Source organism: Anopheles ziemanni, chromosome 2 (assembly GCF_943734765.1).
Source record: "Anopheles ziemanni chromosome 2, idAnoZiCoDA_A2_x.2, whole genome shotgun sequence".
Classification (NCBI taxonomy): domain Eukaryota; kingdom Metazoa; phylum Arthropoda; class Insecta; order Diptera; family Culicidae; genus Anopheles; species Anopheles ziemanni.
Genome location: NC_080705.1, coordinates 12,317,845 through 12,344,936, shown reverse-complemented (window position 1 = coordinate 12,344,936; position 27,092 = coordinate 12,317,845). Strand labels below are relative to the sequence as shown.

Below are 27,092 nucleotides of genomic sequence, written 5' to 3'. Positions count from 1 at the left end.
GGCCAGACATAATAAAAATGCACACCACTTCCAAGTGGGAAGCGCGCCCCAAAAAAGACCCATCCACGGTGGAGAACCGTTAAAAATATCACCGCACGCAAAATATCGCTTAAAGACACTTTTATGGCCCCGGAGCACACCGATAATGTGCTACGGGTAATGTAATTTCTCTTCACTCAAATCTCCCGAGTACCACAAATAATTTATGTCTTCGCGATATCATGTGAGATTTCGGGTGGGCGCCAGGTTTTCTTTTTTCCTTTTTTGAAAACAATTCACAATATAAGGCAAACCACTTGAAAGTGGCGCCCGCTCACGTAGCTGTTGCTTGTCGACACAGAACGCCCATGTACGTAGGCGAGAGGCACCTACCTGGGGCGCGTCCGAGTAGGGATTGTTTTCAACTGTTCCGACACACCACATGCGCTGGGTACATTTATTTCAATTTTTCTCCCAAAATGCGCCCCTTTCGGTGTCGTTGGGTGGGCAAACCCCCCTCTCGGGCGATACCATTGAGGTGACATAATTCAACCATTACCCTAAAGGGATTATTTGAAACGTGCCTATCGAGTGTACGCTTAACTGTTTGAAGCGATTGAACCTGATCGTGTAGAATCCGCGGACTGCCGGTGACATACTAACCATTCGCAGCACGTTCGAGACATTTGTCAGTCTGGGTGTGGGCAGTTGTTTTGTCCCAAATCAATATTTGAAATGATTTTTCCAGCAAAATAAGTAACGTTTTCAAGGGCATATGGTATCAAAATTCAACAAATTGATAATTGCTCGTACCGTCCGGATTATTTACTTTAGTTCGAAAAAGGGCTTTTTCTACTTAAATGGACTTGCTAGAAACTGCTGAATGGATATATATTTTACGAAAATTATAAATTTCACCTGTCAGAAAACTATCATCGTAGAGAATATAAAGAGCAGCCCGTGGGAAGCGGTTACGCCGGTTGGAAAATCGGCCCACGAATGCTGAAGTGCACTGCCTCAACGGCGTGGGTTCAAACCCCAACCAACACCGGACCATCAGCCCCCGTACGAGAGAGCTGACGACCCACGTACACAAAGAAAAAAAGTGGGACTTGCTAGTCTCAAGACAAAATCATAAACTATTCTTCGACTTTTAAGATCAAATCAATGAAATAAGGATTTAAAGATAACTACTTTAGCTAATAAAACAGTAACAATAAAATGCTTTGAATTAACCAAACCGTAGAATATATATTCATGGTTGCAGCTGATTTCAACGCAAAGCCCTATTACGAAAAACTAGTTTAAACTGTTCTGCTTTCTGAACTCAAAAGCTTTAATGTGTGGTGATGTACTAAAAGGTTGAAATCCTGTAACGTTAAATAATTGTCATACCATGGCAATTTTACAAACATTGAAAAGTTTGGTCAAAATAAAACATAAGAAAAAGGCTCACAACTCGATCAAACATTTAGAAGGTATTTCATATCAAGAGTTTTCGTAGAAATTAATTTTTCCGTAGGCAATGTCTTCCAAAGCACATTTCAAAATATTTTCCTTCGAAAGCCCCAGCATGTATGCGCATCCGTTTGCATGGGTGGCTGATGCTTCATAATTTAGATCTCATTTCACATCCCACGCCTTGCGTGAGGATTGGGAAATCCCCGAGCATGAAACCGCTTAAACCATTCTCCCACGACGTAGGTTATGCCCGTAACCGAAACCGAAGATCCACACTGCAAAGGTGTGCTAATGGAATTAAAGTATTTGCCAGCGCCAACGTGCTGTGCGTGGTGCTGTAAGCATGCCAACCCACCGTCGTCTTGGAGTCCGAGTTTTGACGTGTATCAAAGACACTTGGTTTGCATCTAGAGTTCACCAAGACGTAAAGCTATGCCGATAGAAAAGAAACCGAACGTAAGATGCACTATTTTGTTAGTTTATTTACTCAACAAAAAGATGAATGTGAAACATTAAATGACCTTCGAACTATTGGTTATTAGATATGCCTAGTTAGTCCTCTGCTTTAATGTTTGTAATGGAAAAACAAAATCTTTTAGCCTCCAATTTTATTATCTTCCACATTTTGCACTACAAGCACACTATCGGAAAATCGGAATGCTATAAATCGACCGGATAAGTGATCAAAGAGACTGACAGTTCCTTTGCAAAGACTATTCGATAAGAGAACACTTTTGTGCCAGAGAAAGAGTTACCAGGATCTAAGCCTACGAGAGCTGCAAATGGCAGACAAGATCATCTCGAGCGGAAGTGTCGTTAGTGATAACAAGCAAGACAACCAAACCACATGCCAATTCCATTCATTCAATTCGCTGGCAACAGGTTGCTTGTTAAGGATTTATGTAACTTGTCAAGTGGCGACAAGAGCAGAAGAACACATATCATCTACTTCATCTCGAAACATGCCCACACTTACACATACTTATCGCACTTGTCCGACACGAAATTTCATCATCATAATCATCATCATCATCATCATCATCAACATGGTCTCCATCATCCTTACTTCCGTTGGTTGGCAGTATTCTTTTTTCCCTGCCAGCCGCAAGCCACTAATATCATAAGTCCATCTTAACGTAAAGGGAAAGGTACGGGGCGTTTGGGAGGGCAAATGCTGGGCCCGCATAAATGAGCCACTTGACCCCACGACACGTCCAGCCTTCGCGCCACCCCGGAAGTAATAACGGACCGGCGGAGCTTATTTGCCACCGGGTTTTTGACAAATATTTAACCGGAAAATATCGTCCCTGCACAATGGACCCCCGGCCCTCGGTTGGGCACGGTGGAAAGTTCTTGGTGGTGGTGGTGAAGGTTGGCGAAATGGCGCCGGCGAAAAACGAAATTTGAGTCCATCGAGCCGGGAAGAGCGCGCGCGCTAATTGCCATTTAGTAGCAATTAGTACCGGCGTGGCAAACGATTTCGTCGATTCATTTGGCGGTAATTAGCGCGCCGAAGTTTCGCGAGCCGTGCCCACGGAACGGTTTCTATTTCACGAGAAATTAAGCATCTAGTCCGCCGATGCACCCAGAACGTCGTCACCGTGAGTCGATGGTTTTTGCAACAATGGCGAGAAGGGACGGATGGATGGGAAAACGAATGGGTTTGAAAGGGTTCCGGCGGGGGAAGGGGAAAGCAGAAGTTTTTCTTTAGCCCTGCACTGCGTGACAATATTTTGTCTCGCATTTCCTGTTTGGGTTCATACTGGTTATTTCTTTTTACATACTTTTAAATAATTATTCGAATATATTCGAAGTAATATTTGAAGGAATTTAAACATCCAATGCAATGATATTTTTCGCCACTAATTCTGGTGGAATGGCCTCTGCTACAGTTCTTGGAAAACTAGCCGAAACAATAGATATATACCGTAAATTTAAAGTAACGACAAGTTATTTATAAGTGGTTGGTTGAAACAAAAACAAATTTCGTTGTCTAACAACGCTTGACAAGATTGACTCATGCAAATTAAAGCATTTCTGCACCGAAGAGATTTTTGGAAAGCTACTTGTTGAACATAATATTTTCAATCGTTATGTATTTTCTTACATTATTTTTCTTACGTGCAAGTACCACTCTAAGATGAAATCTCTTTAGTCAATTTAAAAACACTTCTGGACATTCAGGACCTTCAAGGAGCACCCAAACCGCAACCGGTACGAGATGAGTGCACTTTTTTTACTCTCCTCACGCAAAGCCGCAGCTGAGTGGTCCATTACTTTCATAAATTGTACCCACCGTTTCCACCGAGGCTCATTACCCATGATACTGCAATTATTGTCCTTATCGTCACCAAGCCAGGCGCTGGCAGTCGAGAAGCGGCGACAATAAGACCCGCTTTCTCGCGGACGGGAAAGTAATAATTATATTCAATTAGTCACCGAGTAGCGTCAGTTCTCACAGGCGAGGTGATGAAAAGCTTTCACCTCAATGGAATTAAGTAGCGGTTGCTTCACACCTTCATTAGTGGGAAATATAAAATGTCATATGTAAAAAAAAATATTTTTAAGAGTTTCAGAAAATGGGAAAAATCATGTTTTGTACACAAATATTTCAAAAAAAAACATTGTAGCCTGCTTTGGATCGTCTAATTTAACTTTGCCAAATAAAATTGGTTTTCCATTCTCCAGATTAACTCATTCATGATGCAGAGTTCCATTTGAGTGATGAAAGTATGGCGAATTTCATGACGCTCAAAGCCGTTTTTGATGACGAAGGGAAGAATATAAATTTGAATCGAATTCTGGCCATTGAAAATGGTGGATGACTACTTTTTTCGTCGTTTTTGTCTGCAAACCGTGCATAGTGGAAGGAGCTTCGCAAATTTATGCTCTACTGCATCGATGCAAATACCTTCGGACTGAGTTTCACTCAAGCTGCGGTTCCACGAACACGGACCAGGCCTGCCCACGGGAGATGGGTTCCGGCTGGCGAAACTCTTCCTGGCCACCACTAACGACCATTCCCTCGCCGTGCTCGCTTGCCATTCGTTGGATTTATTCATAAATTCATTGTGGCTTCTTAAATTTTTCAATTTTATTTTCATGATCCCCTGCCCGGGCGCAGTGATCTTGCGCAATAAAGCCGCCTTTGCGGGGCTGGCTGGCAGAAGTGACAAAACCCCCAAAGCCGATTCCGTTGCCCCGATGAAGGACGGGTTTTCCGAACCGTTGGCGGAGTTGGCGACGAGTTGGCCGAGGGACGGCGTGGGTCACAAAGGATTTGCACCGTTTGAAATATGACGAAGCAGAACGCAAGAAATGTTGCGATCCTCCGAAGCGAACGACCTAACGAATGAACGACGATTCCATCCACCTACGATTCACTTCCGGCCGGCAGGAACCAGAGCACGGTGGCGCGTTGGCAAGTGCTGGTTTGGAAAGGCCATAAAAAAGTGCCTCCAATGAATATTTTGCATATTTCACATAAAAATCATTCCCTAAGCTGAATGTATTGAAAGCGAGTGGTTCACTGCGAGCGCATGTTGAAGACGTCACCGAAACGGAACCATGTTGAAAGGGAGAACGAGAAGAAAGCACTCTGGTGATGTAAAAATGCCATTGCGAACCCGAAGTAACAGTCGAGAACGAATGCAAACTGAAGCGGCTTAACGTGTGATCGTGCGAAATTCCAGCATCGACTCCGAGAGCCGAGCAACTTCAATCATATTCTTTGCACAAATGTTTGCATTAAGTCAGATTGCAGTTGGCTTCCGAGCGAATTGCATCGAGGCCAAGTGGGATCGTTAGGGTGGCAAAATTTTAAACCGTATAAAATCCACTCACAATGACAAGAATCAATATCCAATTAAGGTAAATGAAAGTCATCGTAAGTAATTCAGGTTGGCTTCATTAAAATCCTTTATTTGCCTGATGTTTTATGAAAGCATTTTAGTTTTACTTCCTACGAACCAGTTGTAGTTGAATAAAAATATCTAACGCCTCTCATCTCCCACTGCATTCAAATCATGGTAAACAAATCTTCCAAATTACTTATTCGACCTTTTCACAATTCTAAAAACAACCCGCTTCCTTCGTTTTCACCCGAAAACACCACCACATCAATCGCCCTGATTGATTTTCGACCTTTCTAATGCACGTGAACCATTTTTAATAGGTTTCGAACCTATCCAACCTTCGTTTCCAAGAGAAATGGTGATGCTTTTGTTTTTCGCATCCATTTCTCGGAACCGGAATGAAAATGGAGAATGTTCATCTCGACACTAACGAATATCGGAAAAGAGGAAACAACGCCGGGAAGCAAAACTACACCGTAAGGTAATTTGAATAACGAGGCCGACGCACCTTTCCTCGCCAGATGATTCCCACCGAAGAAATGGGTTCATGGGTCCGCAATATTTCACTCAAACGAAAGCTACTTCGCAGGAAGCGAAACATTCCTGGTGGCCTTCCACCGGGCACCGGTTGTAGAAAGGTTTGTGTTAGAATTTAAACCGTGTCCAAAAAGTTTCATCTGAAAGACACGATAATACGCTTACGGTTGCAAAATTGCTTCTCACTTTCTGCCCGAGAATACCGCCTCGAAAGGCGTCTCGGACGGCCTGGAAAGTGTGTCGGACCGCACGGTTCGTTGGGCAACCCCGGAAGGGGCAAGATGAACTCGGTTTTCGGGGGTTTGGAGGGAGACCGGGAACGCAAATCACCACCAAACTGTGGACTGATTGGAGGCCACCCGGTGAACCGATTTGCCGACAATACATTTATTCATAGCTTTTGACCGCTCCAATGCGTTTCCGATTCGCAGGCTCCCATATTAGACCCTTTTTTTTTTTGGTTTCGAGGGTCGAGAGACGCCCGGGATCGAAGGCACACTCACTTTCCCTAAAGTGTTTGCTTCCTGTCCTGGGCTTCCCGCATCGCCACAGCCGATGGTCAATGAGGATCCGGTTATCGATCCGTTCCGGACGGTTCACACGCACCCAAACACACACACACACACACAGCTGGGTGCGGTGAGAAAAAAGCACACACAGAATGGATGTTTCCTGCCTATCAACAGACGCTCACATGTTTATCAATTTTGCCCCCCCTCCCGAAACATCCAACGGTGCGGGATCCTTGGAACGACAAATCGCTCCTTAGGGCGGAACCCTCGGGCCCATTCAAGCGGACTTCCAGTGCGGGCCACGGAAGGTCCTCGGTCGGATTTTGCACGCACTGCACTGTCCGGGTCTATTTTCGAGCCGATGTGCTTGTGTTGCTTCGTTAATACACCCTCGAAACACGAAGGTCGGCGATGACCGGAGGCATAAAAGAGTCGACCTTTCGGCCGCCCTTAACCCTCTGCAGCCCGTTTCGATGGAAATAGCAACGTTTGTCAATGCCAATGAATGAGCGGCCAAAACAGAATACAAGAAGAGTGAAAGCATGGAAGTACGTTATTGAAGAAAAAAGATGCTGAGAATCTATGTTTATTTTTAACTTCATTAATTCTCTTTGAGAGATCAAACCGATGGGCTGAATATTCTTATGCTTGTAATATTTGTTTCAATATTGTTCAGTATTAAGTTCTCAGGAAGTATTTCTACCATCAAAGAATCTTAACGTTTATAAGCGTTTAAATATATTGATGTATTCAATAATTTGCCTCAAACTAAGTCATCTCTAAAATAGTTGAAATGTAGTTTGTGCCACCGTTTACTTTTTAGATCAATATTCCACCTAATGACCATGTCCCACCGAGGCAAACTGTTTTTAAATCCAATTCCAAAAGAACCTCCTTCAAATGGCCACGTGCCTGCACCCACGATACCCGATCTACGGTATCTTAATTTTATTCATGCCCCAGATTGTGTAATCATAATTGAATATCTTCATCCATCGCACAAAACGTCGTATTGAAAACTGCCAAAAACACCTCAAACCCGCGTCCGCATGGATCAAAGTCGGCCGAGATAGGCACACTCGAGTCCTCCCGAGAAGGGAGCAATCGAGTTTGTCGGAACGCGTGCGCGCACTTCGACCATCGTCGTGCAGCTTGGCAGGTGGTTTTTAAGATGCTGCCGGAAATAGGAAACCCACCGGTAGATGGGATAATTTCTTCCGATAACATCCACAAACAAACAGACGCCCCCCCCCCCCCTCAAGGCAGGTCCTCGGGCGTTAGCATCTCACATCCCGAGCGAAGGTGCGCGTGAAGCAGGTAACCATTTTCTCGTTTACGATTTTGATTTTTATTCTATCTCCCCACTCCCAGTTTCGTATCTTTTCATCATCCCATCTGCCGTGGGGTGGGGTTGTTTTTCCCTTCCATGCATGGCTATCTTTTTCAAAGAAACACTCCATTTAGCCCAACCGTGCCATCGCCCTCCCTCCCTCGGTCGCTCGCAAGCTGGTCCTAATTTAGCATCCTCAAGCGCCCGGGATGCAATAAACCGTTGAAATGGGGATTAAATTATGTACTGGTGTACTGGTGTGTAGTGTAAATAAATATTTATGCAAATTTGAAAACGTCCCCACCTCTAATGGTGGGGACGAGTCGTTTCTAGTCGTCCCGAGAACGCTTCGGAAAGTCGAGTACTCTGTGTTCGGTTCTGGTGAGAAAGCGGCCTTTTTTTCCTTGCTTGAGTGTGTATTTTTATCTCGCCCGAGCGGTGTGAACGCAGCGGCGTGGTGTTTACCAGCCGGGAGCATCCAGAACCGGAAACCGTGAGCGCTCGATACCGCACCGGAAATTCTGTTTGAGGAAGCGTTTTGGCGGCGTCAGTGAAGGAGGTTCCCTTTTCCCCCATTCAAAGCATTCTCACATCTCCGTCCCATCAACATCGACCGACGAAGCTGATGCTGTGTAAGCATGTGTACATCATCGTGTCTGAAGGGTATGTCACATTGCTCCATTAATGTCTTTCGTTTTCCCCAGCGGGGAGCCAACGTGAAAGGACTCAGCCCGTTTGGGGGTCCACCGCACGCAACGGCAACCCCCATCCCGTCCGCCTATCGATGAAAATCAACACACATAAGCAGAAGGGCCAAGGAAAAGCGCAACTCCGAAAGCTAGCGAGTGTCACTTTCCTCACTTTAAGGGCAACCCTCGCCTTACCCAAACCGTACCGGGCGGTAAAAAGCTGCTGAAAAGGCTGATGATGGTTCTTTAAGCGGTCGTTTCAGAATGACGTCGTCCGCACACAAAGCCCTTACTCTCTGACGATGGGGATGCGGATGAGGTGGAGAAATATGACGGCTGGCACGTTCTATGAAGATGTGCCCGGTTAGGAGCGAAGTAGATGGAGCACTTCAAGATGCCGAACGCCGAATTGAGTGAAAGGCGTCATCCCGGATGACGGTGCAGGAACCTGATGCTTTCCACTTCGGCCGTGCCGGTGAGCCGGTGAGCCGGTTCTCATTCACCTGGCCTTTTTTCTTCTTTCGCCAGACGATTATCTCATTCCGGGGGGGCCCCTTCGGGTGGACGCGGAATACTCGAGAATAGCGAGGTCGTGCCGTACGTGTCCTGTTGGTTTAAGCGGTACGCGTGCATGTCAATACTAATGCGCGTGGATGGCTCACAACCGCAGCCCGCGATACCTCGTGTCAGACGCCTACCTTTTCAGCCGCCTTCTTTCTTGGACCGTGCGGTTTCCCGAGACAAGCATGGGGAAAGGGAAATAACATTAAAAGATTGGTTTAATAGCATAAAATGAATTTAGCGTTTAATGAATCGCAACTGCCGCAAAACGGTGCCGGAAGGACGTAGGGAGGGGCTTTAACTCAATAAAACGAACATTAGGTGCACGTTTTACAAGCGATGATACTTTAGAACACATCCATTCGGAGAAGTGCTTGGAAGAGCTTCTTTGTATGTAATCGTGAACAACGGCTTCTTTTTTATCAACATAAACTCTTACCGCTTTGAGATGAACCTGGGAAGAGATTGGTTTGGATTGCTATTGAACACACAATATGTCTCAGTGCATTTCTAAGTGTTATAACAAGCAATACTAGTTTATGCCTTATTCAAAAACCCTACTGCATTTGGCATATTGTCTATTTTGAAATCACATTGAACATTTAAGGCATAAAAGACTTTAGACTTTGCGTAAATATGTTCACAGAGTTAGAAGAAAAAAAAAATGCGTTCTCGATTTCGTTCAACATTAAGCTCCAACTTCTTAAATTTTAATTGTTTCAACAATATAGAAAAAACGTTAAATTAATATATAAATTGATTCAATCCCGGAAGACTATTACGAAAAAAAAACTCTTCTGAAATGCGGCCCACTCAAACGATACCCTTCCATAAACAATTCTTCCATCCAAAGAAAAGGATCAATCATCATCTAACCATGAGAAGCGCCAAATTAGCCTGAATGCGCATTAGCGTACCTCGAAGGTCGGTGTAAAATGGAAGGATTTAAATGTCGCCAACACTGAGTCCCAGAACAAGGGATTGGCGGAGCTAAGCCGATGTTCTCGCTGCCACCAGCTAACGATAACTATCAACTCGGCGGCCCCGGATCAACATGTTGACAACCAAAAATCGATCGCTGCCCATCCTCCCTCCAGCCCCCACCCCCTCCACCCCCTCATAACAGGGAAAGTAATACCACAGAGTAGTTGTAATTCGGTTGGTTTAACACAACCGATCCGGTTCTTGACTCGCTCGCCTGCTACGTTGACGATTTAATTTTTTTATTCATTCTCTTGTCTGGAAACCACACCTTCCCGCCTCGGCGAGGCTTCCCTCTGCGCCACCTGGTGTAATTGTATGGCTCTCCTCGTCCCTGGCGAGCCTCTTCTTGTTTTCTCCAGCTGCGGTTTATCACCAGCGTGGTAGCAGTAACTGGAGCATTTGCCACTCGATGCTCCTGTCGAACGTTTGTCTGCTTTCTTCCAGAAGAAACGGTTCCCTCGGTTAACCCACGCTGTTTCTGCGCCATACTTTGGCGACCGGGCGACCGAGTGCGGCAGGGGACAAAGTCGACGCTATAATCCTTGCTCTGCAGGAGATTATTGTACATTTACATAATTAAAACATAACAAAACGCGAAACTCTGTAACCACGGTTGACGGGTTCGGTGCAATTGCTTGGGTGGGCGCGTTCTAAAGCCACGACCTTAGGTCGTACCATCTACGACTGTTTGCGCCTGCCGGGACTCCTGTTTTGGCCTCTGGCTGACAGTTTTTGGTTCGGTGAAGGTTTTCTTCAATTTCGTGTTTATCTAAACGGGTTCAAGAAATCGCAAACTCAGCTGACACAGTCTGACGATCATTCATTCATGGAACGTGCATCGTAATTTTCTTGAAACTTGTTGAAATGCAGTCAACGAAAAACGTGAAATCCAAGAAACATTACTGGGACAAATAATTGTTAATTGTTGTGGACTCAAGCGACCAGCAACTAAAAGAGAAGATAAAAACTCTAGAGAGCATTTGAAATATTGCTAAATAAACCGAAACTATTTCAAGACTCTTCAGCCTGACATTGCATGTACCAAAGACAAACTCTAAGCATTTCCTGACCTACTTTCACAGCAAAACTTGTTTGTAACGTTTATCTGTATCGTCACGCATTCTACAACGACTTGTGGTTAATCATTACTGGTTAGACCTTCCATTAAAGCATTGTTTACTTGCCTCCCGACTCAAGGATAAGTCAAGACCACACGATGCTTGATGGGCTGATTTTGCGATAGTAGTTGGCGGGTCCGTTACTACTCACAATTAGGTACCCGGCACCCATCAAAGAGTTATTCTAATGCCGACGATATTATGTATTTAATTCCTTCTTTAAGTTAAAGTGTACTGTACTCTTGCGAAACCCTCCTTAACCTCCGGTCGTACTGTTTTGTTTGGGGGAAGGTTTACGTGTGGAAGCACAATTAATTTTGTTCATCGCGAAAACCCTTATCGCAGCTATTTTTGAAGGTGAAGAATCGTGTAGCATTTTCGAAGAAAAGCGGAAATGCCAAGGAATAATTTTCTACGAACAAAGAATGGTAAAAAAGCTTTATGGCTGTACAAACTTAGTCGAAACTGTTAAAGCAAGTTACAGCAAAGTCTGCCATCGTTTTTGCAGAGCTTGGTATGTTTGGTAATTTTTATTTCCACTCTTAAGAATTTCAACCTACTGGCCAGGGCCACGGGTCACTACCGGACTTTCGGTTCATCAAGACGATCGACCGATTTGGGGAACGCTGAACCATAACCGAGGCCATTCTCTGCCCCACGTGAGCTTTGATTGCTTCGTTTCAAATGCACGGCAAACTGCTGCGTTTCGGACGGTCCCTCGTCGGGGCCGGCTACAGACCGCGCCTCAGCCGGCGAACCTGTTCAACATTCCATTTTCCCCATTTTCCACGTAATGAGCTTTCCATGGGACGTGCACGACGAACTGAGCGCTGGGGCGGCAGCGAAAGAATGTACCACTCCAAATTGGTTCGAAATTCTAAGCATGATGCCGAAGCAAACGGCTACCGAATGGTAACGGTTATGGAAAATAGCTTGTTGCTTTTTTTATGGCCGCTTTAGCTGGCCCAATTTCCGTAACATTCCGGACTACACAGTTTTAAGTGTTTTTTTGTGTATGTGTGAGGGTGCTTTTTTTGCTATGTTGATCATTTTAGCAGCTTCTCAGCTGCGCATCTGCGAAAACCGGTCCGTCCGAGCGTCCGAAGAGATGGAAAATTGGGGATAAAGCAAGAATGGTCATCCGAGCGAGCGTGCTGAGTCGAGGCGAATTATGAAATCGGTTGAATTCAGCTGCCGGTAGCCACGTGCTTTTGGAAAATATTTTATCTTCCGTTTTCAATCCACATTCGGCCAGAACTGAGATAGCTTTCCAAACGACGCGATCGTTAACAGAAGTAAATTTAATTTTCTCATTCCACAAGCGCCATGCCCCAATTTTCAATACGTAATACTAAGGAAAGTAACAGGATGTGTTGTGCTACGTAATCAGAATTATTAAAAATTATTGGTTTTTATTTTTAGAGTTTCAACAATAACCAGCAGGCATAACTTGCAGCGTTACAAATTGTTTCAGATATTTTCACAACAAGTAAATAAATGGAAACATTTATCACAACTTTTTACATGGTTATTCAAATATGTAAAAACAAAGAAAAATAAAGTACCATTCGATAAAAACATTTAAAACAGCCAATAATACATTTAACACAGCCAATTTCTAAATTCAGCTAACATTACTCCAAAAGGTATGCTATAGAAAGGTTCCAGTGAAATTCTAGATTTATTTTGTTTGAAGCGCTTCTACATTTTCATTTGTCTCGTGCAAGATCGCTTTTCTCTAGATTCTTTAAGGATTCGATATCTATAAGCTGGTAGAAAAACATCTTTAAATTGATTTTTTCATTCAAAGCCATTGTTGCAAGTTTGTATGGAATCAAAGGATAAAAAACCATTTCACGTGAGCCTCACTGCTCGTTCGGTAGTCTTACTTTGTAAAATTTCTCATTTTTCCTACAACTCCGCCGAAAGCGCACCTTCTGGTGCTTATTGCATCCATCAATCACTGGTTCCTCCGGACGGGTGCTCAGGCTGAAAAGTGTATTCCGATTTTGCCAATGTTTCGCTGCCGATGCCATCTTGCAGGTGTCCAGAGCGACAAGGCCCGTCAAGACAACAGAATCGCACCCTCACCTCATGCGTCACGTGAGAACGAAACTTACACCACACTGGTGCACCCATCCATCATTCTTTCTTTCCCGCGCGGCTTGTCGACTTGTTCACAACTCACCGACTGTTCCATAATGGGCGGAACGGGGCCGTATGGGGTGGAGAAGGAAAACAAATCACCCACTCATCGGCTGCCATTCCCTCACACGGCCTCAAAAGTGCGGACAAAGCGGACGGACATCTTTTCTCTTTTGCATCTTGTTTATTCGTGTTTTTATACGAGAGTGAACGAACACACAAAAGCACACCAGACACACATACGCATACGCACCAGCACTGCGTAAACATCTCCTGTACAACATAAATCATTTAATAAATGTCATCAACTGTCTTTGAGCGTTTCGGTGGCGTTTTTCACCAACCCACCAGCAAACCGGGGCCAAACTGATAACAACAAACTCTTTTCAAAAAGGCGAACGCGAAACGCGTTAATATGTGTCACACGTTATGTGTCGTACGCGCGTCAAGTGGAAGCACCCAGGAATCATTAGGAAACGTCGTGCCATCCACCTGCCACGGCTGTCGTACGTCGTTCGCCTGCCACGGGTGAAGGGTGCCGTCGAAAAGTTTAGATAAAAGTCAGCGAGCGCGTTGATATGCTTCACCAGCAATTCAGCCTACTCGGTTCGTTTGCTGCCTGCCGACATTAGTTAACGCATTTTCTTCCGCGTTTTGATGTCGGTGCGCGCGTGAAATGAACGACCTACTTCGATATTTTTCGGTGGCGCGATTGCTTTTCTTCGCAGAAAATTTATTTTACGAACCACCATGCGCCTCCACTGTAAGCACCACCATGCGGCCCCACCGTAAGTACCACCATGCGCCTCCACCGAAAGCACCACCATGCGCCTCCATTGGTGCAGATGAAATTTGTGCAGGGTTCATGTTCAAATTTCTTCCTTTTTCCGTCTCTATTCGGTGCGAGAACAAAGAACCTTCTTTTAATTGCTAGATTGAAGGCTTCAATAAATTAATTTCCCTACATCGCACATTTTGCAGCGACACCAACCGAGGGCGTGAAGTGATTACGTGGTGTAAAGGATCGCACACACACGGGTATATCTCGTGTGTACCCGAGGGTTGTAAAATAGGAAATTGGCCCCGGTAGTAAAATTAAAATTCACAACGACGGTCGAGGAAGCGACGGAAAACGATTCGATTCTATAAGTTCCTTCCCGGAATGGCGGTGCTTCGCCTCGTTTAGAAGTGAATTGTTTACCGGAAAGCATTAGTTATCTATTTGGATTTTCCACGATCGACGATGGTACGTGTCGCATTATTTGATAAGACGATTTCTTAATCAGCTTGCTTCAGTGATTGTGTCCTTTTGCTGTAATGAAGTGCGTTGAAGTATACAATCTAGAGCCCAAAAATAATTCTAACCTTCCTCCTCACCGCACTAAGTAGCTTTGTCAAAATTGATAGGTTACTTAAAACTGTTCCGGCCGATACTTTTACACCCACACTTGCTTAACTTCTCCATGACCTACCGACGCGATCCGCAACGCCAAAGGTTAAGAAAACAAAGCCCCAGCCGCAGACAGCCGGCGACACTACCACCGTCCGGGCGCCGGCCTTCGATACTCGTGTACTGTCGGAGACGATAAAGTTTTAATAAATTTATTTAGCAATTAGTGTCATCAAAGCGAAGCCATTCTCATACACACGTTTCTTAATTGCTCCACCATTAAGCCATCGTTTTCTAACGAGCATCGGAGCCAAAGCATCTAGACTGCCTTAGCCCGCACCATCCGGGAAGGGAGGGGGGACCCTGGCGTTTTGGGTTGGCATAATGATGCCACTCTCGTTTACGTGCGGGAATTTTCCCCGACGACGACGACGACGACGACAACGACGGCTAGCAGGCGTGGATGGCGTTGTGATAATGCCCAAGTCGGGGTTAAACTGTGGAAATTGTTGGCTACGAGGGGGTAAGATGGCTTGGTCGGATGGAACCGACAACGACGAGGGGGTCAACTTTCTCTAAACCCATCCAAAGCGGTTGATAACAAACAGGTTGCTATCGGTTGAGGAAAGAGTACATGAATCGCGCGGTTGACACATTCTGGCTTGTGGTTGTGTTGTCTTGCAATGGTCTGAGGAGCGGAAGAAGAAATCTAAATAATTTGTCTAACAAGTTTGAACCAGCAGTCTCCCAGTAAATATCATGAATTAATTTTCTTCTGGTAAGTAACATTTATGAAAAAATATTGTATGCTTTGATAGCGTCTTTAAAATATAACTGAGTTTTTGGAGTTCGATTCAATCCTCCAAAATTAGTCCATCAGTAGCTGAACCTGTATATCCAGGAACTGATGAATATTCAGAAGTATCTTTTTCTTACCTTTTTGCATTGGTCAATACAATTTATTATTGAAGTTATATTACAACAATGGTACTATAGAAAATATTTAAAAATTTATTGCTTTCTGATTTTTTCTTTTCATTGCAGTTTTGACGTACGGGGGAAACCCTTACAGCAAGCACGCCATTGGTCAGCGCCGGAGATCTTCGGTCCACGAGCCCACTTTAATACCGATACGGATCCGGCCACGCTCGATATACAGGTACGTTGGGTTGAACGTTGTACAATCCGCGAGTTTTTCCGATTTCCTTTTTCCCTCACCTGGTACACGCTCCCACCAACTCCATCCAGTCTTACGGCAGGGTATATCTTTTGGTAACTTTTCCCAAAACATTGTTCCACCATCCTTCCCGACAATCACCCTTTTTACCCAGGTAATGTTTGCCACCGAGTGAACGATCCGATTCCATGTTTACGTTGGAAAAAAGAAAGTTACAAAACTCCCGAAAAGGGTTTTCACCCCACTCGCCTAAACATCAACATCTTCAGCTGACTTTGATTTTGATCGTTTCCATTTTTTCCCACACTTTCTTTCTCCCCTCTGTCGCCCTCACACATCGGCATCATCGCGCTGCATCCGGTGGCCTGGTGCGGTGGCGGAACAACGCTCGGGTACTGATGGGGCCAAATATTTGCTTAGGACGTCCGGCGCCATGACGAGGGTGTCTACCGCTGTCGGGTTGACTTTCGTACCAGTCAAACACAGAGCTTTCGATATAATCTCAGCATCATCAGTAAGTACAAACCCAGCCAGCATAAATAGATGATTTGCAATGTTTCTTTCCCTTCTCCTCGCTTCGGAGCGTCTGTTGCTCCCCTTTTCTACCCTTATTTTCCGCCACACGACGACCATTCGACAAAGTAAACTCGTACACTCATTCATCTCTGCCCGCGTACACATACTGGCGCCTGTCGTAATCTTTGCTAAATTTGACATTTTACATTGCTGCATATTTTATACCAAACCCCTCACAGCAATACGTGACATCGGAAATTTTCGAAAAAGGTAAAACCTACTTTTGGGATTACACATTCTTTAAACACCATCGCGCAATGGCAAACGAACTTAACCCTTTGTCATCTGTAAAAGCGAAAACTTTTGGTCCGATGCATTCTATTTGTGGATTAATTTTCCAAATGAATTTTATTTCACAGGAAACATTCCCTTCGCTGTAATTTATTTTACCTTTCGGCAATCCCATTTGAATAATAAAGTGATTTGGTTTGCCAACTTGTTGATGAAAATAAATACTTGAAAATAAATATATAAAAGTGTAAAAAGCTATCAAAAATTAATCGGCAACTCAGTTGGTCATTCGAGTGAAATAATTTTCCTCCAAATTGCAAACCATCTGCTCATATTCTGGTCATCAAAAAATCAATTTTTCTGTGAGATTATTTACAATTTCAAATAAATTCCCCGAACGAGCCAGGAAAATATTTGATTTGGACCGCATTTCAGCTAAATTCGTCCAGAATGCAACAAAAAATAATTTAAAATCAGGCAGCCTATTCGTCAGCATACTCCATGTATTGAACACAGCTACAAAAATAGTTCCATGACTACAAATTTACGTTTTCCACTTAAACCCAGCTTTGAACAACTGAAAATTTCACCGTTCCATGGTAGAAAATGCTTTGCACCACAATTACTGCCCCTGAAACATGCGAGCTCAGCGACCGAAAAATTACAACCACCCGCTTGCTCGAAATCAAGCCACAACCAGCGATGGCGAAGGATGCTCGTGTCACTTTATGGCACTGTCAAATTATAAGCAATTTAATTCAATTTTACTCAACTTCATACCGGGCGTGGGCCGCACGGGGACCAGCAATCGCATTCGGTTGTGATAAAGAGTCGTGCGGTTTTGTATTCGTGAGAATACCGCTCCGTTGCGGTTTCGGTACGATTTCATTATGAATACAGTAAAAAACCTACCCTATATATATATAGAGCTACACGGAAAAGTTCTTCAAGTTCACGTACCACCGCAGTGGCGCAGCAGTCACGGGAGGTTCATGTTCCGTGAGCGAACGCCAACACGAACGTAGCAAATTATGCCAGTACACAAATTGCGGCATGTAGTGATCACCACCGAACCACAAAGACCAGTTATTATAGCTAATCAACCTGTGACACCTTTGAATTGAGCTCTTTTTACCAGCACAATCGGGTTGCCTTCGGGCTCGGAAAATAAGCGACTTAGCGTTTGACCTCAAAATGGAACCCTTACATCGGCACAGGTGAGTTGTCAGTGAAAAGGTTTCATGAAAACTAACAACCTGATACTTTTTTGATGATTATACGATAAAAGTTGACGCATGATTTAACCATGATCCCTAAGGTTAGTTGCTTGTCACAGCGTTTTAAACCACTTTGTGAGAAAATTTTGCTAAACCTCTGACGGTTATAAGAAATTTTAACCAATTGAGAAGAATACCATCAATTTATTGCCCGATCGAGCGTTAAAAGGATCAGTTCAAATTAAAATAACTCACTGAGCTAAACTGAGCTTCCCCTGCCGGATCGAGATTGAAGCTACACCAACGAACAACACAATTCTGCCTCATTCTTCACGCCACCACAACCAGAAGAAGATTACGAGGTAACATAATAAACGCCCTACCGTAGAGGTGCAAACGAGTAACCATATCCTTTTATGGACGTTATGGTGTTTTGTGGTCCCTCGAATGGCCCGCTCCGATTGGCAATGGTGTTGGCAGTAAGGCACACACTGTTGCACGTTCACTACTTCCCCAAAACCAGCCAACATCAAGGAGGAATACGATTCGCATTCGGTTTCTGGCACAGATATTGCTCCTTCGAGGAAAATAGGCCTCTCGCCGGGATCACCACCGGTCGGCACAATCGGGCGAAGGCTTTTGGCACACAATAAATTGCCTGCTGGAAGAGGGACCAAGGGGTCGAACGGGTGAGCGGGAGAGTGGCTGGCGATAGGAACGCACGGAATGCCGTCGAATGTAGCGCGTGTGGCCACGACGACAAGGACGCTGGCGCTCAGCGATCCGTGATCGATCAATGTCTATTGTCCGGGGCGGAGGCGACGGCCGAGGGGAAGAAACCGTGCGCCCAATCGTGGGGTTTTCTTACGGAATTTCGGAACACATCAGTTCCGGTTGATTGAGCCTCCAACAAACCATTGCAGATTAAGGTTCCTCTCCCTGTGGCACCAGCGGGGCCTGGGAGGATGGAAAGGGAATTGAAGATGAAGGAGCCACACTCTCACACACATATTTGTACCCATTGCACCCTGGCGGAACCTCGTACACCATTTATCACACTTTCCACAGCCCGTTTCGCAATTCGCAAGTGATGTAAATGGCACCACCGAACCCCGAAATGGCCTCGAAATTCGAACACGGATCAACACGGAGCGGTTGTTGTCAAGTGGGTTGTGAAAGATTTTCAACCTCTATCTGCGTCGAAGGTCTACATTTCGTGTTTTTCTTTTCAAAACGCGTTTATTTTAGGAGGTTCAATTCTTTTACGTCTTCCTTCCCAACTTTTGTCTTTACCAACTTTACCCTCTCCCCGAGACAGGATCCAACCATCCCATCCCGGGCGCCAACTCGAAGGTTATTTATGACCGTTGCCTCGCTTTTGGTACATCGTATGCTGGCTGGAAACCCCCCCCCCCCCCCCTCGAAAGTGCTGGCCAAAAACAAACCGAACTAAGATGGCGCACGAAAGGCTCGAGATCCACCCAGATCGGCGGATGGTTCGTCCGGGTTGAAGTCATAAATTTTGCACTGTCGGGTTGTATTTTATTTTTGCTTACTTGACCCGACGCACCTACGATATAGTTGATGCCGTTCTTTGCGTCGTTCCCTCGCCTTCCGGTGTGCGTTTTACGAGGCCCACGTGACCACCGCCCAAGGTCACAGGTTACTTCAAGGGATCGTACATTTTCTGGTTTGCCGGAAAGGAAGGTGTTACTTTTATGTGAAGAAATTTTAGGGGTCGATTTTCTTGTAGAAAATGTTCTTAAATGTAGTTTCGTTAGAAACCACAAAGTTTTCCGCCAAACCGGATTCGTACGACACGAACGGTCACTTACTTCTTGAGGAACTCCCACTTATTAATTAGACTAATTTTTCAACCACCTTCCTGGCGCGAAACTATTTTTACCGCAGTATGAATCATTCCCGTATCGAGGTGAACATTTACCATGCTCTCAGTTCCACGTTTCTTTTTTACCTCCTCGTCCAACTCACTATCAAAAGAGTACTGCACGACAAGGATAGCACGCTCAAACTACGGGTTCTTCCGCCGGATATCCTTGCTGGACTTTGTCGGTGACGTTGACGGTGAAAATTTGTCACTTTCGCGGACCGCCATGCCGGGGGGCCTCGTACCGGGGCGGGAAAAATGAGATCCCCCACCGTGAGTAAGCACCCATTGTCGGGTTAGACCGAGCGAGAAGCATAATACCCTCACCCTGGACACGATGGAAACTTGTTTTCCACACCTCCGCGGCGCTCTACGCCATAATCCAGCGAGCGAACCGTCGCGGGTGTCCCGACGTGCCCACGGTGGGTCCCTGCCCGGTTGCTGGTTGATAATTTATTCCCTTTCTCCTGTTTCTGCTTTGATGTGAAGTACAAAAGGATCGATGGAACCGTCGACCTGCCAAACCCATCGGACGCGAGCTGACCTTGCTGAATGCGCCAAAGCACCGGGTGTCAAATTAAAGCCAGCAGCATTCATCAATTATTCCGTTTGATGAATTTCCGAGGGCGAAAAATGTAGCGGCAACATGATAAACTTACATTACCGAATCCATGCCACCAAAGCCGGTGGAAGACAGCGGGACATGGGGACGAGCATAAATTAATCAAAGCCCGCACGTTCAGCGGGAGTTTTGTTTTAATAACTGGGTTTGGAACAATCGTGGGAAATAGTTTACGCCTACGTGGGAAACTATTTGCATCATAGTGAAAAGGAATTTGTTGTACGGCACCGTTAGGAGTTGTTCAGGAGAATTTTCTGTGCAAGGAAATTCGATCACATTTTTCTCGCTGTGGAACTTTAAAGTAATAGAGAGAGAAGTAATAGAGAAATACATCTAGTATGATTTAACATCCAAACACTAATCAAAATATTGAGTAAAGTGTAAAGTGTGCAAATAAGAGAGTAGTTTAGTTTAAATTTAAGGTAATTCACTTGAGAAATGATAAAAGGATTCCACGGATAGTAAGAATCCTTCGTTTACTTCAGACAACAGTTTGGAAAAAACAATAAGAAACAAATCGGTTGGTTTTGTCAAATCCAAAATTAAACCAACAATTTCCCCCAGCTGCACGAGCGAGCTTCATTAATCGAGCGAAGTTTTGTGCAAACAGCGCACAAACACTTTCAATTATCGAAACATCACTTTGTTTCGCGAAGAATGATAATCAAAAGAACACAACCGTCGGGCTGACTAACTTGTCACCGCGCGCCAACACTTTGCAAACAAGCTCTGGAACGCTAATGCAAAATCAACGTCTTCGCGGCGAAACTCTCACTAGCATCTTACGGCAATTGCGGCCACCGGCCCACCGTCTCCCTCACTTTCCCGCGTTCCAGGAAGGTGAAATTATTCCGTTCGTTCCAACACAATCGGATTTTTACGCTTCGCCAAATATTGATTTGTCATCGCGGTATGCACAAACGGATGTTGTCTCTCAGGCTACAGCTTGCCTCGCGGGCGCTTTCGGGGGGCTGCGCACGCGACGAGCACGCATTTGCATAAGTAAATGTTTGTGTTTGCCCACCGCGAACGTAACAGGCGGTGGGAGGAAACGTTCGGAATTAAATTTTACTTGATTTTTGCTGAATTGAATTCACAGTTTTCCTTTCCGACCCTGAGGGTGCCATCGATTCTGAGAAAAAGGAAAATTAATGAACTCACAGCCGCTCCTTTGGTGGACTGATGGTGACGATTGTTTGATAGTTCTTTCCCCGAGCCATTGTTGCCAAATCGACGACACGCCGAGGACGTTATCTTGGGAATGTCATTGGCCCCGAAACTCCAACCGTCTTACGATACACTTTCGTTCGAGGCTTTTCTCGTCCGCGAGAAAATGATTAGCATATCGCTGATGGGACCATCGCTAACCCATCGCACCTGCTCGCATTCCCGAAGGTGCATTAGCGTCTTTGGAACGGGCTGAGAATGGAGTTCGAGCGCATCGGAGCCGGTCTCAGGGCGAGTGCCTTCCACCGTGAGGCATCAATCAACAGGGCATGAAAAATTCATAACGCACCTTCGATGGCAGGATCTGTCAGAAGCTTTTAAGGATTCGAAGCCGCCAGAACACTATCGGGGTACAAGCTTTAGCAATGAACAGACGCCAAAGGCCCACCGAGCTAGCCTGAGAAGTTGTGTTTTATGCAGAAATTTGTATGCAACACAATCAGCCTGATTAAAGCCAAGTATCGAAACCTTCGAAGCAAGAGCACGCCTCGTGGAAAGCTTTTCTGCGTGAGGTATGCTGATTCGCTTAACCATTGCATATATGTCACTTGCTTATTTTGTAGATAAACATCTTTTGGAAATCCAGCAAAGCTGTAATAGAAACGGGCTGTAGGCAGGTTCGGAATTTCATTCCAAGGATCACATTTCCATACTCACAATGACGCGAATATTTTACCAAAACACATGTTTTTATCTAGCAAAGGAGACTATCTTATAAGCAAGCATGATTGACTGGCAGGATTACCATGAGAAAGTACTTCATATTATTTTAAGCAATGGTTGTTTTAGGCAATCTAGGCCCAAAATATTTCCGAGGTCATTCCAATTTGTCAATCGAAAGTTATCGAAAAGCCAAGGTAATGCAATGCCTAGCATTAAAGATTACACTCAAAATAACATATTTTCTATCGCTAATGTCCATCACCAGTCGATTTTTGTTGTACTGTTTCCATAATGAAACAGATTGGTACTTTAACGTTGAGTGAATTGTTTCTTCCCATTTGTTATCCCGTGTTTCCAAAAACCAATCCCTTTCAACACCGTCAACTTAAGGGAAAATATTCCGCTCATGCAACGGCTTTCGGGAGGAAACAATACTTTACCATCGCTTAACGGAAGACTGATGAATAAACATAGATTGAGCCAACGTTTTCTCAACGACGGAAAAAAACTGCGACTCTAAGTAATGCGATAGCGGGGCGAACTATTTTTCTACCAGCTTCAAAGTTCTTAAGCTAATTCAGCTCGACACCACCCTCAGTCGAGTTGATGCGTTCAAGCGCAGACGGACAGAATATAGCGGGAATATCCGTACCAGCGAATATGGTATCATTTTTCTTAATTAAGCCACTTCCGGTTCCATTCCGCCGCTAATTAGTTCCGTTCTGCTCTTCAGCACCTAGTTTTGCCAGAGTGTGGCCTCGTCAAGCTGTCCTGGTGTCTACGCGTAATTTCCGACCTACGCCATGATTTTGAGGCGATGGCTTCGTCGGTCGAAAGACTCTACAACTAAACAGCAGACACAATGGAACGCAGAACTATTTTGAGCGCGCCTTGAGACATTAAAACATTCAAATGGATTGGGCAAATCCTTGGAGCATTGCAAGCGCAATTCTATGCTTATGACTTTATTCTGGAGGCAAAACAACTATTAGTCATCGGAAGTGGATAGTTGAGGAGAGTTAAGGGCCATTAATTATCTAGCAATGAGGTACCCTAATATCGTCCAAACGCTTGTGAATTTAACTTTTTAACAAAAAGCTCCAAAATCTGATTTAATTCTATGGCGATCTAAGTCTTGTTTTTCCCGAAAGTGTTACCTTCTTGCCATTGATGAGTCAACTTAATCTTCAAGAAAACTCGTTCAAAACAGAATGCTAAAAACGATGCCCTTCAAAGACTTATGCACATTATTCTCATCCGCGTAATCATCTGGACCATAAACTTGGCCAACGGTCACTGACACTCGCCGGTCCTCGGCAGAAACCACCGCAACCGGTGCTAGTCCAAGTTTTCCAGCAGTCTCGCGCGCAAATAACAGTTAAGAAGCAAGGTTCACGCGCTTAATGGCGCTAATCATAAGCGGAACCCAAAATAGTACACCATTCTGGACGACCGATGAAGTAGGAAAACTTTGCGAACGACCCCCTCCTGGCCCTTCACCGGAGGAGCAAAACCCAGCGCCAAGAGATGTTAGAATATGGCATAACTTTGGCGAAGCGACGCTACCGGCTGCAAATAAAGCGCGGGCAGGAGTTTTTCTTTTCCACCCTTACTTCATCCTGCCCGGCGTTCTAATATCGTAATTTTTTATTAACTCCCATCATGGCTCCCATAAAACGCCGCCAAGTAGCGCAGGTGAGTATGGAGCATAAAGGACAAGCGAAAAGTCACTCACACTCGGGGTGGCGTCTGAGACCGTCGGGAAAAACCCCTCAAGGATGCCCGAATGCCCTTAGTAGAGGTTCACGTGTTTGGCGAGACGTGGCCGTAGAGCCCTCTTATTCGCACTTACTCGACGCCGTTCCGTTTCATTGGAAACTTAAAAGCTCTGGCTTTCCCTTCAGAGATACGTCTCTTTCCTTAGGAGGAACCACTTTGTCCCGCGGATGCCCCGGCGGTGTAATTATTTCTATGACTCTTGCCTTCAATTAAATATTCCATCTCGAGTGGACGAAAGGATGTCGTTGACTTGCGCTAAAAGTTTTCCACGCTTCGCCACACGAGTGAAACACACGAGCTGTCGGCCATAGCTGCCCGTGCGTGTCGGTGGGCCTTATGCAAAGAGCCCTCAGAAACAAGCAAACCTGTCGGGAAGAAGCAGTCCAAAGAAGGGCCTCTTTTACTACACACACACAACTCGTCACTTCGGTGCCGGTTCGGTTAGAATGGCATTCGTCGTCGTCCTTCGAGAAGATAATAATTTTCATGCTCCATTCCAAGCATCTTCCCGAAGACGCTCAAACGCAAACTCGGAACATGTCGTGCCAAAAGACTCAGTCTCAGACGGACAGACTTCAAGATTGACTCACCCTCGCCTGATACCGGGTTCGATGTAAAATTCCGTTGTCCCTGTCTGCGAATTACGAGCCCGGTTTTAGTCCTCTTCCTCCGTCCGCATAGAAAATAAGATTGAATCTTCCGTTCTAATGGCATCGTAAAAGTTTTAGTGCTTCCTCATGTTATAATTTAGATAGGCTAATGCAGTCACGATAACAGACTGCCGTGAGCCTAGTAGATCTCTTCATTTCCAACGGACTGCAAGTTCGTTGAGATCTCAAGGCCGTTTGGTCGGAAGATTGTTTCGGTGCAATTAAATCTACTGTAATGAAAATGCGCTACGTTTTCCCGTCTTGAATCGACAAGTTTGTCACATTTGGTAACAAATCTAAATGTTATTGTCTTGTTCAACGAACAGTTTAAAGAACAAGTAACTTAACGGGAGCGTTGGAAAATTATTTATAAAATTATGTTTGTAAATAATATTTAATAAAATAATCACATCTATTTTTCGGTTGCATGTCCCTAGAAGGGCCTGAAAGCGATGTAAAAAATTAAAATAGTCAAAATTGAATCGTTTATTCTTTAATTTATTGAGTATTAGAACGATATAGGTTCGAAATTAATAAAACTTAGATTTGTTCAAATTTACATCAAGGGCTGGCAATTTTATCATTTTTTCATGGTTTTACTTTGATTGCGCCACTGTGCTGGAGGATAGAAGTAATTTCTCGTCCAATCAGCTGCATGCATCCTGCAATTGGCTTGCCCCAACTTGGGTCCGGCTAGTTGACTTCGAGTCCCAGCACGCACTTGTCAGCGCTGCGCAACAAGGCGAAGGCCACAAATTCAGGAAGCTCCACCGATCCTTTTTAGCTGATTGCAGATAAATTCATCAAACTGCAGTCATATCCACTGCAGGATTATCGATCCCTTGCTTGGCGGAAGTTTGAGCTTCGGCTTTATCGCGGTTCGAGTGACGTGACATCAGGAACAACATTCTGGAACGGAGGTAAATGGAAAACCAGCCATCATCATCAGCTGCATTAAGCTTATCCGTGGCACTTGAAAACCCTCTGATACGGGAAGTTCTGGTCAAACCGCCACCAGAAGAAAATATTGTAGTAAAGTTTCAAAATAAAATATCCTTACATGTAACACCCTATTGACACGATTAAAAATCCAGCGCTGAGGAAATATACGGTGCTGATGATATTTTCTTTGGTCATCTCAAAAATTACATTGTACAGCGGTACATAACTGGCACCAGCGACTGCAGATAAAATACCCAATACGCAGTTTATTTTTGCTATGAATAAAAAGAAACAGTATATACCTATATTTTATCAACGTCCGTTATACAATAATAAATAAATAAATAAATTAATAAATACTTATATTTTATTTCCTTGAAAATTAAAACAAGCATACTATTTAAAAGATAAATTTAAGCAGATTTTAAATTTCATAACAAGTTTTCGGTAGAATCATGAAACTGAGGGCAAAACCAAAAACTTGATTGTTTCATTATTTTCGTACATAACCGCTGTGAAGGAACTTATCTCATTCTCTCTGTTTCACACAAAATGGGCTCATTTACTTCAATGAAAATGTCATCTAAAACTCAAAACTTACCGATTTCATCTTCTGCAACTAACTTTGATAATATGCTCCGAATTAAAATTTCTCGACTATCTTCAAACAGATCAATCGTAGTAGCTGCAAATAAAAGATTTATAATTCCTACAGAAGCAGCAGTTGCCTAAAAGAAATAGTAATAGTATATGTTTCGTTACGTAAGAAAACAAATCGGGACACAACATGAATTATTTAGTATTCATTACCAAGATACATTTTCCAATGAGCGTGCAAACAGCAGAAAACACACAGAGCAGTTGGTCAGGAACTTGTAGGCGTTGGCTCAAAATGTTTGCAACCAGTAGAGTTCCTAAAGCCGTCGTCAATGTTTCGTAAGATATGTAGTAGCCAGCGGTGGAAACCCAATGGTTTTTATTCATTAAATTTCTAGTAGCTAATCCGTCATAAACTGAACCGTAGTTGATAAAATACACCAACAAGGTGAAAAAGATAATATTCCGTACATTAAACTCTCGTTTTCTTATCAACATCTGCCACAAGTCCTTTGCACTAGTAACATCAAACAATTTCCGCAAAGAATTTATGTATACTTTCTTGGAACTATCGACATTATTAGCTGTATCAGATTTTTCATTTTCTTTGGGCTCTTTCAAAACAAACAAACAGAAAATAACGGCAACTATTTGTGTTATAGCACAAATTATCATCACGCCTGAAAACAATGAATGATTTTTAATTAATTACTTACATCATCCGCCGATTATTTTAACATTAGATACGTACTCATAAAACCTAATAATTTGAAGATTGGACCACTCAAGGAGGTCACAACAACGGTTGTTATGAGCATCAGGAATTGTACGAAGCCAAACCTAAACGTACGATCCTTTTCTTCAACACCTATCGTCAAAAAGCTAAACAGGCCCGCGTAGAACACTCCACTACCGCCAGACAGGCATAAGATTACATTTGGGACTATTCCGGTCACTAGCAGA

The 27,092-nt window shown here is 44.2% G+C and overlaps 1 protein-coding gene across 1 annotated transcript in view; it reads left to right on the top strand.

Moving 5' to 3' along the window:
• The window catches only part of LOC131292982 (CD166 antigen-like), a 147,808-nt gene that overhangs the window by 65,873 nt on the left and 54,843 nt on the right, over nt 1-27,092 (top strand). The window contains exons 3-4 of the mRNA XM_058321063.1: nt 15,605-15,719; nt 16,158-16,251. Coding sequence (XP_058177046.1) covers nt 15,605-15,719; nt 16,158-16,251 — 209 coding nt within the window. The remainder of the gene's footprint in view (nt 1-15,604; nt 15,720-16,157; nt 16,252-27,092) is intronic.